General features: G+C 37.6%; 1 protein-coding gene across 2 annotated transcripts in view; it reads left to right on the top strand.

Moving 5' to 3' along the window:
• Positions 1-14,525, top strand: part of WASF3 (WASP family member 3) — a 116,704-nt gene that overhangs the window by 87,667 nt on the left and 14,512 nt on the right. For both annotated transcript variants that reach the window (XM_087814442.1, XM_087814444.1), the window contains 3 exons: positions 7,136-7,270; positions 9,187-9,340; positions 12,424-12,541. In XM_087814442.1, the coding sequence (XP_087670568.1) occupies positions 7,136-7,270; positions 9,187-9,340; positions 12,424-12,541 (407 nt within the window). The remainder of the gene's footprint in view (positions 1-7,135; positions 7,271-9,186; positions 9,341-12,423; positions 12,542-14,525) is intronic.

Raw genomic sequence — 14,525 nt, 5'->3', positions numbered from 1 at the left:
TCTCCTAGATTTCAAACTTGTATATACTGGGCGTCTTCGCTTGGATTTCCAACAGGCATCTCAGCTCAGCATGCCTAATACAGAATTAATGATTCCTTTCTTCTCCCCCCCCAATCTGTTAGCAAGTGGGAACTCTGCTCTCCCACTTGCTTTTCACTTGTCTCTTCTTTCTCTCATACCAGACATCTTCACAGTAACGTACCAAATGTGTGTACTTGTTAGCACCTCCACTGCTGCTGTTCTAGTCCAAGCCACCGCGGCCTCCCGCTGCTCTGCAGCAGCCTTGCCTGACCTCTCTGCTTCGCTCTAGTCAGCCGCCCCTAAAGGGAAGGATGTTTCTTTCCGTCTTCTGCCACCACTTTTCCCTCCACTCACTGGGCTCCAGCCATATTGGCCTCTTCGATGCTGCCTGGAACGTTCTTCCCCCAGATATTCATGTAGTTCCCTTATCACCTTACGTGGCCTTTGGTGACCACCTGAATGCCACCACTTCCTACCACTCTCTAGTCCCTTACCGTCTTACTCTCTTCATGACGCTTATCACCATGTGACACTGTCTGTGCGTGATACAAGCTTTGTGGCTGTGTTCACTGGTGTCTGTCTCTAAGTGCTTGGTACATAGTGCTTAATAAATATTTGCTGAATAAACTGGCAGCAGATACTTAATAACCAACATTTGTTATCTTAGTTCTTATAAAATGCTTAGAGTATTGTAAAGAGTATATTAAAAAGTTCACTGCAGTTAACTATGGGTGGCATTTCTTTTATTTTCCTGAGTTTTCCAAATATTCTACCATGAGCATGTATTATATTTATACTCACAATGACATTTAAAAGAATCAGGGTATACACTGGGGTTTTTGACTTTTCACAGACTTCTAAAACAACAGAAGACAAATAAAAATGTTAGTAGATGCTTTAGATTGGACTTTGGGCTGTTTTTCCTATTGTTTACTTTTCTTTTTTTTCTATATTTCTTATAATCATGGATTGCTTTCATAGTAGAAAAAAATACTTTAAAAAGAAAAAAAATTAGGGCTCACTAATTATGACTTGTTGTGACATGTCAGTAGCAACTGGACTTCATTATAAGTACTGTAAAAAAGTCTCTTTTTAAACTTTTTTGACATATCAGTTTTACAGAAAGCTCAAAAACAGTACAAAGAATTCTCATAAACTTTTACCCGTATATTATTTTACCTCATTTTTTTTCTCAGAGACTCCTGTCTTTTTCTCCTACTCTCTTTTCTCCTGCCTCCCCCTAATATATGTGTGCATGTATACATACATACTTATGTACATACATGTTAATAACTATATCTCCTTTAATCTAGAACAGTTCTCAATCTTTTGTGACTTGACATTTTTAAAGGGAACCAACATTTATTCTGTGGACTGTCCCTTGGTTTGTATCTTCTGATGTTTCCTCACGATTAGATGTAAGGTATTGGCAGGACAATCACAGAGTAATGAGACATCGTCCACAGTGCATTTTATCAGGAAGCACAGATTATCTGCTTGTCCCATAAGTGCCCACGTTTACTTTGATCCTTGGTTAACGTTTTGTCCATAGGATTTTCTAATGTAAAGCCCCCCCCCTTGCCCCTATATAATTATCTCCTTACCGAAACACACGTTGTGACTGTAATCTCCTGTCCCCATCCCACTTCTCCTCACTAGTCTGAGCATCCATTGATGATTCTTGCTCAAAACACTTTTTGTAATAGTTCAAGAATGGTGATTTTTGTCATTCCATAATTTCTTCTACATTTATTAGTTGAAATTCTGCTGTAAGTACTTTCACTTCTTTCCCAATTATTCATTTGTTTAGTTGTATCAGTATGGACTTATAGATTCTTACTTTATTGTCTGGGTTATAATCCATTGTCTTTATTACTCATTTTGATGCTCACATTTTCCCAGATTTGGCCAGTTGGAGCCCTTTCAGGCAGGCTCCAGTGTCCTTTCTTTTTAAAATATATTTTTATTTCAGAGAGAAAGGGAGGGAGAGAGAGATAGAAACATCAATAATGAGAGAGAATCATTGATCAGCTGCCTCCTGCATGGCCCCTACTGGGGATCAAGCCCACAACCCAGGCATGTGCCCTGACGAGGAATCAAACCTCGATCTCCTGGTTCATAGGTTGATGCTCAACCACTGAGCCACACCAGCCGGGTTCTTGTTCCCTTTTGACATGTCCCCACCACTCTGAGTACTTTTTTTGAAAATTTATCTTTATTGTTGAAAGTATTACAGATGTCCCCTTTTTCCCCCTTTGACCCCTTCACCGCCCCCCCTTCTTTACTTTTTTTTAGAAAAGTACAGCAAGATAGTCTAAGCTCATCTTGTGTTTTTTCATCTTCAGCCCTAGATCCAGTCATTTTTCCAAGAAGCCTACTTCCTTTTAGTGAAGAATAAAAAGCCAAAATCTTAACAAACCAAGAGCTAGGTACTAGATATGTGTATTAAAATTCCTGAAGCACCTTGTCATGAGTGGTTTCGTGTTCCACAGAAAGGACTCATAACAAACATACTGGTTGTTTTCGGTGAACCTTCACTTTCAAATGCAATTGAAAATACATGCATAATTTTTTGCTTTGGTAGTTTGGAGGCATTCTTCTCAACCTGACATACTTGGACACAAGTTTACAATGAGCCTGACAAATCCATAAGAAGATTCTTGGTCAGCAAAAAATGAATGAATTGCACTTATCTCAATGTGGTCTTCATTTCAATTCAGAATTATTTTAGTTTAGCTATTAATGGACGTGCCATTGAAAGAGTAAAATCAAGCTTTTCAAATAAGTTGCTGTTCGCAAAACTGAATACTGTAATTGCAACACTTTATTCTTGTTCATCAGTAAATATAGTTCCTTCAGTATTCTTCTCTTTAGTCACTTGTCAGCTTTCAGCTGCTGTCAAAGATTAAATATGAAGTCTTTAATTTCTGTGTGTGCTTTTTTAAATAAATCGAGAACTTCCAGTGGGGTGTAGTTTCAAGCACACGTATGTATAGTTTTTCAAATAGGGTTAAGCACTGAAGGTAGAAGGCACTTGTTATGTATCCTTTTCAACTTATACAGTGTCTCCCAGAGTGTAGTTCTTAACCATAGTTATGCTTTGAGAATGCCAATGTAACTTTTGCAAGAGACTTTTGTACACTCCCACATTCTTGTGACATATGCTGTCCCTGTTAATTAGTTTTCTGCATAGCTGAAAGGAAAGGAATGGGATTTTTTTGGAGTTGCACTGGAATAACTCTTTAAAGCTATGAATGATCAACTAGGAAAACAAAAATTAGTTGGTTACATTTTAACTATGTCTGACATTCAAAATAAATTAGGGGCAGACTTGGATATAAAGCATTTGGAACAAGTGTTTGTCTCCAGATCATCAGGTTGAACGGGCAGGCATTTCCCCAATGGGCTTCATAAAACAGGAGTTCTGAAAGATGTTCCTAGGTGTTTCCAGGCCCAGTCAGTTTAAAAACATGGTACGCTAGTTGCTTCTCTTGCAGATTCCTAATACACATTAGCATATTAGAACTTTTGAGATATAGCACAGAAACATGTTTAATCTTTTCAGCCCAGCATTTCCCTAACTTACTTGTGCAGGGAGCATTTGTTGGTTGTGTACTTGTTAACAAGAAAACACTGGTATAGACGCTGTGTTTTTTATTCTAGAAGTCCTCGGTACTGGCTCAGCACAATGCACATATAAGAGGCATAGCTCATCCCTTCAAAGATCTTATGTAAATAGACAAGATTAGAGTTCTGTGCTGAGTCCTGTGATTGAGGTATGCTTGGCATATTGTGAGAACACAGAGGGTGGCACCTGATCTTACACACCCTACTCTATATCCTGAAGGGTTGATTTTAACACATTTTTATTCATTTATTCCAAAATGTTTTGAGGCACCTACTCTAAGCCAGACCTTGGGGATTGGTTCAGCAATGCACAGAACAGAGGAGAGTCTTTGTCCCCTTGTATCGTATAATCTAGTGGAAGGAGACAGGCAGGAAACAAGATGAATAAGTACAAGTGATGGTAAGTGCTAAGGAGAAAAATAGAGCAGGGAAGGGCTAAGGGGTGTGTGTGTGTGGTGAGGTAATTGCAATTTAGCTAAGTTTGCTAGAGAAAGTCACTTAGAAGGTGACATTTGGGTAGACCTGGATGAGGTGAGGGAGCAAGCCCTGTGACTCTCTGGGACTAAAATGATCCAGGCAGCAGGGACAGGAAATGCAAAAGCCTGGGGAGAAGGGATATGATTGGCATGCTTGAGAAACAGGGAGGAGCCAGTGTAGTTGGAATTCCAGGGAGAGGGTAATTGGCCAATGAGGCCACGGGGTAAATGGAGATAGAACACCTAGGACCTTATAAGCCCTTATATGGCCTTTGGCTTTTTTCTGAGTGAAATGACAAGACATAGAAGGGACTTGAAAATGCAGAGGAGTAACAGGATTTGTGAGAAAGTGGGATGGGTTTAAGGGCTTCGAGTTGTTCTTCTGACTGGATACAAAGAAAGGACTGAAGTGAGATGCCCAAGGCCTTCCGTATCCTGCTCAGAGGCTTAGATCTTATCTAGAAATGATGGAACCAGCAATGAGAGGTTTAAATAGGAAGGATCCAGTCAGGTCTTTCTTTTGCAAAGATCATTTGGCAGCAGTGTGATGAGTTGGATTTAAGGGTGCAGGTGAACTTGAAAGTAGAAAAAAAAACTATTGATGTAACTAGGGAGAGAAGCAGGAGGGTCAGAGCTAAGAGGATGGTGGGGATAGAAGTGACTGGATTTGGTGTTCAGTGAGCTGTAGAGGGAGGGAGCAGCCACAGATGGCTCCATTTCTTCCTCAGGCTTCCTTTTGGATGGTTGATGCCTTTCAACATGGGGCATGCAGGTTGGAGTTAATGTGAAAATCCGTTCATATTAGAACTTGTACAGGATTGGACATGGATGTTAACACAGGAGATTAGATACACAGGTCCAGCGCTCAGGAAAGAGTTATAGGGCAGCAAACAAGCGTTAATTCTGGATAGCACATCTAACTATAGTGTTTAAAAACATAATTTGTGTGAAGACTATTTCCTTGCCTTTTAGGAACCATTTTTTGTATATTGTGGGAGTGGGAAGTGTTGGCAGAACTTTAAGTGCCTCCAGAGGCTCATGCTGTGGATACATGACTTCAGGAAAAACGTTTTACTGCTCAACTGGGGGGGCGCGTGTTTTTATTGATTTCTTTATTGCTCTCGTATTTTACTAGAAAGTTCCTCTTGTTAAGACAGTTACACTATTAGAATTTACAGAATCATACTAATTTAAATTCATAAATACTTATCTAATGTCTATAAGTAACCATTTAAGCAGAAAAATATTTTAGTTCATTTTATTAAGCAAACAGGAAATTATCAGTGTCTCATGGCCTGAAATAATTCATGGAAGTTGCTCATTGCTAGCCAAGGCAGTTCAGGAAAATATATAAGAGCAGGGAATGAGAAGTTAGAAGACCAAGTTTTTGTTTCATCTATTTCTCCCACTTACTAGTCATGAGATTTGAACAGACCATATTTCTGCTGCTGTTTGCTCATCTGGAAAGTGAAAGCAATACCTCCCTGTTTACCTCTGGAGGTCACTAATTCATTGAACAGGTGAGTGCCAGGAGGCATTGCTCTAGGCTAGGGCTACAGCTCTGAATAGACAGAGCAGTTCTCACTCTTGTAGATGTAGGTGTACGGCCTTGTGGATTACAGCCGAGAGTGTGGAAAGTGGATGTGAGAGCACCGTGAAACACTATGAAAAGGTAATGGTTATTCTGGCTCCAAGTAAGTTTTTTTTTCTGGAAGGTTCAGGTTCTCTTCTCATTTGAGTGACAAATTGATAGAATATGCAAATAAAAGAAATGATAAGTCTTAACAAAGGCCTTATGCCCTTCCCAAGAATTAACTCAAAATGGACCACAGACCTAAATATAAAACTATAAAACTAGAAGAGAACATAGAAGAAAATCTAATTGACCTATAGTGATGATTTTTTAGATATAACACCAAAGTGTGACAAATGAAATAAATAATTGATAAGCTGGATTTCATTAAAATGAATGTACAACACCAAGTGTAAACTGGACTTTGGATGCTGCTGCTGTGTCAGTGTGGGTTCATCAGTTAGAGCAAATGTACCACTGTGGTGCTGGATGTTAATAGTGGGGGGCTGTGCATGTGTGGGACGGGTATGCAGGAATTCTGCTTTCTGCTAAACTTTGCTGTGAGCCTAACACTGTTCTTAAAAAGGAAGTTTCTCTTAAAAAGGAAGTTTCTCTGTCAGAGGAGATAGGATACACATATGCCTGGCATACTCAGAGTAGGCAGTTGCTAAATGTTGAATGAATAAAGGAGTGGGGGTAGGACTTGGAAAGTCAACATAGACAGATCTGATTCCTATCTTGCCTGTCAGATTTTCAGAAATGTATTAAGTAGTTGTGTCTAGCACTCAGAAGAATGTAGAGATGATCCCTACAGAAAAATTTAACTCAAAATTCAAAATGCTGAGTTTGGAGAGTTCCAGAGTCAGCACTATATACCTAGATTTCAAAATATGAATTAGAACAATTTAATGCCACTGGAAAGTGTTAGGCACAGTGTGAGATACCTAATGTTTCTAATTGTGAATAAGATAAAATCCTAAATTTAGAAACCAATATGATTTATTGATAAGCTGGATTTCATTGAAATGAATGTACAACACCAAGATTGAACCCACGAGATTTATCCTTGGAAGTAAAAGGAAAGTTTAGGTCCTGAGATTCTATTTATACGCAAAGATGCAAAATCAGAGTAATTTTTTTCCAAAGAAGTTTAATTTAATGGGAAACAACTTGCATAATAGTTCATGTAGCAATTAAATAAAAATTCTGTACTTATCTGGGGTATTTTAAAATTCTACAATGTTGGGTCAATTTCAGATACGTGTGAACAATCCTAATAAATTTTCAAAACTTCTAAAGGCCCCTGACTGTGACACTCTATTTTTATAATCATTTGCACCAAATCCCGTGTTGACAGTAATCAGTGTTGGTGAGAATGTGTGAAGGCCGCCTCAGCAGTTCTTAACAGATGGCTCTCTCCATTCATTTTCTCTTATAGGCAAACATGCTGAAGACATATTTGGTGAGTTGTTTAATGAGGCTAACAACTTTTACATCAGAGCAAATTCTCTTCAAGACAGAATTGATCGCCTTGCTGTCAAAGTTACCCAGCTGGATTCGACAGTGGAAGAGGGTAGGTAATTGCACGAAAGCAGTGAGCTAGCAGTGATCTTGACAAGATGGTAGTAATTAATTGCAGGGCAGTTACTGCTTTTTCCTTGGGGTACTAGGCTGATACTTCATCTTGTCTTTTGCTAGAAAAATAGTGAGGGGGAACAACCCACAACTTGGGTTAATTAGCAATTAAAAGATTCATATCCCGTCTGTCTCATATGCCATATTCTTTTTTTTTAATTACACATGTAGTATTTGTTTTAAAAGATTCTTTGAATGCTTTCAGTATTAGTAGTCCTAATTTAGGTCATTAGTAGTTATTTTAAAGATACTTTATTACCTAAAAATTACAGAATCAATCCAAAGGTATGGTCCAACTAAGAGGGAGGGTTATACATGCAGAGTGCGACAGAGTGAATAAAGGCTTCTACCCTATATTCTTGTTAAGGTTGATGCCTGTAAATAATCTTGGTGGTTTACCTTTTCAGCAACAGCATTTACTGAAAGCCTTTAGGACTCAGGTTCTTAAAATAATGTTCATATTGGCAAGCACTGAGTAGTTGTGGTAGTTTCAACAAAATTAAAACTCAATTCCTTTTTAAAACTTCACTTTCTATATCTTTTGAATGAAGGATTGAGATTAGACTGGGGAAAAATCTGTAAAAAAGGTATAAGAAATGCCATTTCATTTTTACTTTGAGAAAAATGTTCAGATTAAAAATTATTTTTACCTTTACATAATGGTAGTTACTGTTTCTCTTATTGCATTAAAATGATCCTAGTATCTGATTTTTCTACTAGACCTATAATAGTAGTAGTAATAAAAAGTGAAGGTTTTTTTTAATGTGGAATTCATCTCTCATTAAAAAAAATATTTACTCATCCTTATGTCTTTTTCAAAGGTCAGAATTAAATTACTATTAGAGATTGAACAAAAATGTAGAACACTGAAATTTTAATATCCATTATATAAGCATTCTTAGTGACTTTTCCAACAATATGGTCAAGCTAGAGGCATGCTCTTTTTAATCTGATTTTTTAAATTTATCGTTTATTTTTAAAAAACTAAAATTTTAATACCTACTTGATTTTTTCAGAGAAGGAGTTTTTAACGTCTTAAATCAATCATTCACTTTTCAAATTGGTATCAAAGTGATTTTTAAATATTTACTTCTCTTCCTTTAGGTGTTTGTTCTCTCTGTCTCACAATGGAAATTCTTGTGATAAACCTTACACTGGAAAAGGATAACCTGTAGCTTAAATTCCATGAGATTTTACAGTATATCCTGAGTCTCAGTTCCATTGGTCAAGCTCGCCTCAAAAAGCTTGTGTCAAAGTCAGATGAGTAAATACATGAAAAGTAAAGTTGTACAAACACAAGAAGTAAATATAATCAGCCCTGATTTTCTTATTCCTTAGTATAATTTTATATCAGGCTACTTAATTTCTAGGACTTTATGTTGGAAAGCTTTGCTATCTCTCCTTAATGATAGTGTCAGAAAAACTTAATGCCTTTTGTTGCAGTTTTAAAATTTTCTGCAGAAGTCTTTCCTACATGTATTATAATTAAACTGGTATTAACTGTTCAAGTCCCACCCCTACCCCCAGGATGTGCAAATCTATGTATTTACATGACTTTTATACTCATATTTCTGTGTGATTTCCAATGAATAGTATTTAAATAAAGAATGATGCTGTAACATTAGGTTCAATGAAGTAATTACATCACTGCAAAAGAGAAAGACATGACTTCATAGAGATCACTGTGATTGATAAGAGGGAAGGAACACAACATGCCGCTTCAGCATGTTTTTTAATGAAAAACAGTATTTGGTTATTCTAGGAGATGTTTATGATTGTGACTCAAATTATACTTATTTCTAAACAGTTTAAATACTTTTATATTATTCAACTTGGGGACTTTTCTCTAAATAGTGTCACTACAGGATATCAACATGAAAAAAGCTTTCAAAAGTTCCACAGTCCAAGACCAGCAGGTGGTTTCAAAGAACAGCATTCCTAACCCTGTTGCTGACATCTACAACCAGAGTGATAAACCACCTCCTCTGAACATTCTCACGCCCTACAGGTATGGCTCAGGCGTTCCAGGGCCCTGTCAGTGCAGCTGAGTTGGAAGAGGGCGACAGTGCTGTGAAAGTATCTTCCGAACTTTGACAATAAGAACTACAGTATTACAGGCGGTGAAATTAGTCATTGGTACAGAATTGTTAAAGCTTTAGTATTTCGAAATACAGATAAGCCTACCAAGAAAAGTGTGAATTCTAATTTTAGCTTTTCAATGTAAACATCTTAAGTGGAAGTGAGCGCATTCATGTTGTGTGTGGTTATGTCGCGCCTCAGAGTCAGCATCAGTGCTGAAGGGACTGCGCAGTTCAGCTGTCATGCAGCAAGCTAACTGTCAGCATTTCAGCTCTGCGGGGACGCTTGTTATTTAATTTAGAAAAATGTATTCTGCAGCATTAGGAGTTTTCAGGAGTGAAAATACAGTCAACAAATTAGCTTTCTGTTATTGTAAAATGGTAGGACACATTATTAGGACCAGACTTCCAAGAAAAAGAATGAAAAATAAGTAGTGCAAAAAATTAACATTAAGAAACTAAAAATACTTTTTTACAGCACCTGTGCTACCTCCCACATCAGTGCTTTCTTTCCATATTTTCTGTCACTTTCTTTCCTGTCTCCCTTTTTCATATGCTTTCTCATTGCACATCGAGTCCCTCTCCCATCTTTTGACCCGTCCGTGGCGCTCGTTCCTGCGGCCCCTGATGAGCAGGCTGTGGTGGGGAGTGGTCCTCACGGCCCTCGGGGTTAGCCCTGTGGGTGATGCTCCTGCCCAGGCCTTGCAGAATTCAGTGAGTTCTTTGCTTCCATTTACTGCTTTCTCAAAGGGTACCCAGAGTTTTTCTTGGTCTGAATTCCTGTCCCTCCTCATGGTCCAAGAGTCAGAGTTTGGACCTACAGCTCTGCTGGGAAAGCAGCAGTTCACACTACACCCCTTTCTCTCAGCACTGGGAGGAAGGTTCTCTCAAGAAGTGTGAGCGCCCATGGACATGCTCACGGAGAGGAGCAAGATGCCATGTTTTTCTAAGAAACAAGTATACTTTTCTGGAGGCTTTAGCATGCTGATTTAAAATTAATGATATATGTAAGTAGTGCTATTGTAAGCCTGATGTTCTAACTTGTAATTTTGCTTGTGTTCAGTAGGCATTTTTGGGCAATAATGTCAACTTTACTTAGGCACTGGGAGCCACGAGGGCTTGCTTACTAAAATTTTCCTAAGAAACCTCACTAAGTATTCTGTTCTAAAGGAAAAAACACAGAAAATTCAACTAACCACTTATATTTGAATAATCGAGATCAAGATGAAATATTTGTGGTGATTTAAAATTTTTAATGGCATAAAAACAGTTGACTTTCATATAAATTGTATGTGCATATTTAGTTTTATAGAAAATAAAAATGTCTTTGACTCTGTTTAAGAATAGCAGTGCCAATTCAGATCTACTTTTTAAAAAAATTTAATGTAATTTAAATTATTTTTATTTTTCCCATCACCATGTATCCCCTCTATGTCCTCTTCCACCTACACACACACACACACAATCGCCACACTGTTGTCCATGTCCTTGAGTCCTCTCTCTCGTTTTTTTTCTTTTTTGCTCAGTACAGTAGTATTTTGGGTATGTAAAGCTTTTGCATTTGAGCTTAAGTATGACACTGTCACAGCACAGTTAATATATGAGAATTACAATGTGACTGAAAAATCAAGTGTTTAGTTGCCATAAACATAGGACATTTCTGCTTATGTTTTTATGTCAAGATCAACATTTGTTAACTTATGCAAGTTTCTGCTCCATTTTTTAAAATGTGCATTTTATTATACATCTTAAATTTTGCAGCAACTTCATGCTCTGATTTTCTATATCATCATCTATATTGAAGGCCTATTATTTAGGGAAACAAATTATGTTTTTCACAATAATGTTATTAATGAAATTATTAATGTTATTAATAATGCAGGTTGCTTATCAATTAGGGAATTTGGAAAAGAAAGGAAGGATTTTAAGTAACCTAAGGTTAAAGTATATAGTGCAGTGCACTGGTTTGTTAGTGGTTTTCAGAGAGAGTGACCAGAGTAGCCCTCAGGGATTAAGGCCTTTATCCTTTGATTAGGAGCTTGTGGAACATGGCAGGGCAGGAGATGCAAGGACAGACCACTTTGCCCCTGGAATAATTCACTTAGCTTTCTTTGACTATATGGGTATAAACTTTTTCCTATACTTAATTTATTAATTTTTGCTTCCTCTCTGTGCTTTAAACGACTTAGTGAAATACTGATTTGCAGTGTGTTTTACTTCCTCTTGAAGGTAATCCATAGGCGGATACTTTTAAAGCATTGATAGAATAGATTGTTTATTTCATATCATGATTAGTTTGAGATTTACTATTGATTTATTCTACAACTTTAGATTCATGCAGGCTGCATTACTATTGGATTTATGATAAGTGAATAACTTATACAATGACTTGGAACATTCTCTAGATCATAGTAATTATAGCAGTGCTTGAAAATCAAGAGGATACAAGTGAATTTTCTCTGTGGGTTACTTCCACTTTAAAAATATTGCATCACTGTTTTTCTTAGTTACATTTACACACCATGAATGTTTTGGTTCTTTCCTAAATGAATTTTTAGCTATTGGGCAAACCTGGTTGAGAAAAAGGGACAGAGTACTTACTAATCTTTATCCTCATAACATGGACACTCCAGAGTAAAAGTAAATTGTGTGTATAAAGAATCCATCTGTTTCCGTGTGTAGCCCCCTGTTGAATTAAACAGAACATTTCCTGAAATAATTGAGGTATTATTACCATTTATGAGCCATACTGTGATATTTAGGAGCACTTTTCTATATTTGAATCTAAATTTGCAAGAGTACCTTTTTACCTAATTCTAGAAAAAGTTGCTGTTCTTGAATATTTATACTTTTTTTTTCAAATAAGGAAATCTGAGGGACGTAATAGTGTATAGGACAGTTAAAATGCCCCATGCAGATGCTATAATCTCCAGAGTTAAAAGAGAATGTTGACCCCGTATGAAGGTATCTAACAGCCTTTTCCTTGGCTTGTTTGCAATACCTGGACTTACAGAGATGATAAAAAGGACGGGCTGAAATTCTACACTGATCCTTCCTATTTCTTTGACCTCTGGAAAGAAAAAATGCTACAGGACACAGAAGACAAAAGGAAAGAGAAAAGGCGTCAAAAGGTAAATAATTCCATTAGGGGAACTGCGCATATAAATATGTAAGTGGATTTTTGTTTGGAAAGAAATCAGTAACTTCTTTACTTGAGTGGCTGAGACGTTGGATTTAATGATGGAGGTTTTTAGAGATTGTACTTCATACGTGAAGATACCGACAAATCTGTCTAACACAGCAATACTGTTTTTCAGTAGATGCTCTGGATTTGGTGCTTAACACTTCTTTCGCTTTCACAGAAGTAGTGGCTAAAATTTGTTGTGTTTGTAACCATGTTTTAGAACTTTTCTTCTGTTCTTTCAAATTTCATAAAGCAGTCAACATTCCATATCAGAAATAATGATCTGCTTCTGTCGCTTTAAAGCTTTCTTCATAATGGGGTTGCCACCTAGCTGTAATTAATGCTTTGGTGAGCTGTTCATATTGGATTGAAAAGCACGTGATCTGCAGGCTCAGAGGATGGTGTTTACGGACGGATGAGAGGCTCCCTTGGTGGGCAGTGGAAGGCAAGGTCCCTGCAGGTCTGCGGGTTGAGTGCTGCATGTACGCACTCTGGAGGGACGAGCCCACTCTACTCGGGTGTGGGGACTTCCGTTTTGAAAATTGTTCCTTTCGGGCCCAGAAATTAGGTTTAAGCCACTGAGAAGAATTAATTCTCTAAAGGCTAACATTTGCTAAGATGTTTTATGTGTAAGCTATGTTTTTAAAAAAATGACCACCTGGTTTGCTTGACAGAGTGCTTTAGTTAAGAGAAATGCTTACCTTTTTGTGAGTTTGTGGCCTTACGATTTGGGGGCATTTCAGTGTCTTGGCTCAGCAGGAGCAACACTTTGGGATGGAAGAGAATTTGAAATTTGAAATCAGGATTTAAGGCAGGAAACATGAAAACAGTTTGCAGACTGTAAGATGTCCCCACTGAATTCTAGGAGAGAGTTCCAGAGGCTTGGTTAGTCATCCTCCCTTCTTGTGCTCGTGGGTTGGGATTAACTGGGAAATCTTGGAAGAGTTACTGAGTACTCAAGTGGAGGAGTAATCAGGCTAAGAAACTACAAAGTATTCAAGTGAAGAAATGGAAGACCCCATTCTCTGGGACAGGAAAGAAACAGATTTACTTAAAGTCTTGTTGGTCCCAATCCCCATACCTCTTGGTAGTAACAGGGCAAAACCCCAGGGCTTATAAGAGCAATTTCCTTTAAACTGTGCCTGTTCTTTCAAATTACTCTCTAGGTTTCCCTTCTCAGTGATACTTTTGGCAAAAATATTTAATTTTGTCACCAGTGCTCTTTGGGGGAAACAGCCTCAATCTACGTATGATTGTTGTGTCATCAAAATTAGTTGTCATTTCCTTGGCAGTTTTGTTTCATTCCACATTCTTCAAACACATAAAAATATGATAAGGATTTTTTATTCAGTCATTTATATAATGATTCTTTTTTATAAAAAAGACTTTAAATGCTGAATAAACAGTGGTAAAAATGATAGAATTACCACCCTCATGGAGATTGCAATATAGTAGGGGAAACAAACATTAAGCAGCCCTCTGGAACTCATAAAGAGGGAAAGAAATTCAAAAGTGTAATACAGATCTGCTCTATATAGGAGCAGAAAATGAGGCAAGATATCCTTCGTTCTGGAAATCCTCCAGGGGTTCTGGAATGCAAATCACTTTCAATTTGGAACTGACAAGTCTATCTGAAGGAAAATTAGTTGAGAAAATTTGGGATGAGAAATACATTAAAAACATTTTTAAATTATGCACATAAATATGTAATTAGAAGTATGTAGTTATAATGCTGGTAAGTGTAGTGAAGGAGAAATATGGTGCTATGGGTGAGATGACCAGGGGGAGTGACAGTGAAGAGGAAGTGGAGTGTCAAGGATGGCCTCTCGAGGTGTCTTTCACTAAGATCCAAGTCAGTGTGTGGGGACATGTGTGCTCGTGAGTACATGTGTGTGCACAGGTGAAGGGTGCTGGAGGAGTAGAGGGCAGAG

The sequence above is a fragment of the Miniopterus natalensis genome, chromosome 2 (genome assembly GCF_054644295.1).
Source record: "Miniopterus natalensis isolate mMinNat1 chromosome 2, mMinNat1.hap1, whole genome shotgun sequence".
In the NCBI taxonomy this organism is placed as follows: domain Eukaryota; kingdom Metazoa; phylum Chordata; class Mammalia; order Chiroptera; family Miniopteridae; genus Miniopterus; species Miniopterus natalensis.
This window is presented reverse-complemented; position numbering and strand designations above follow the sequence as displayed.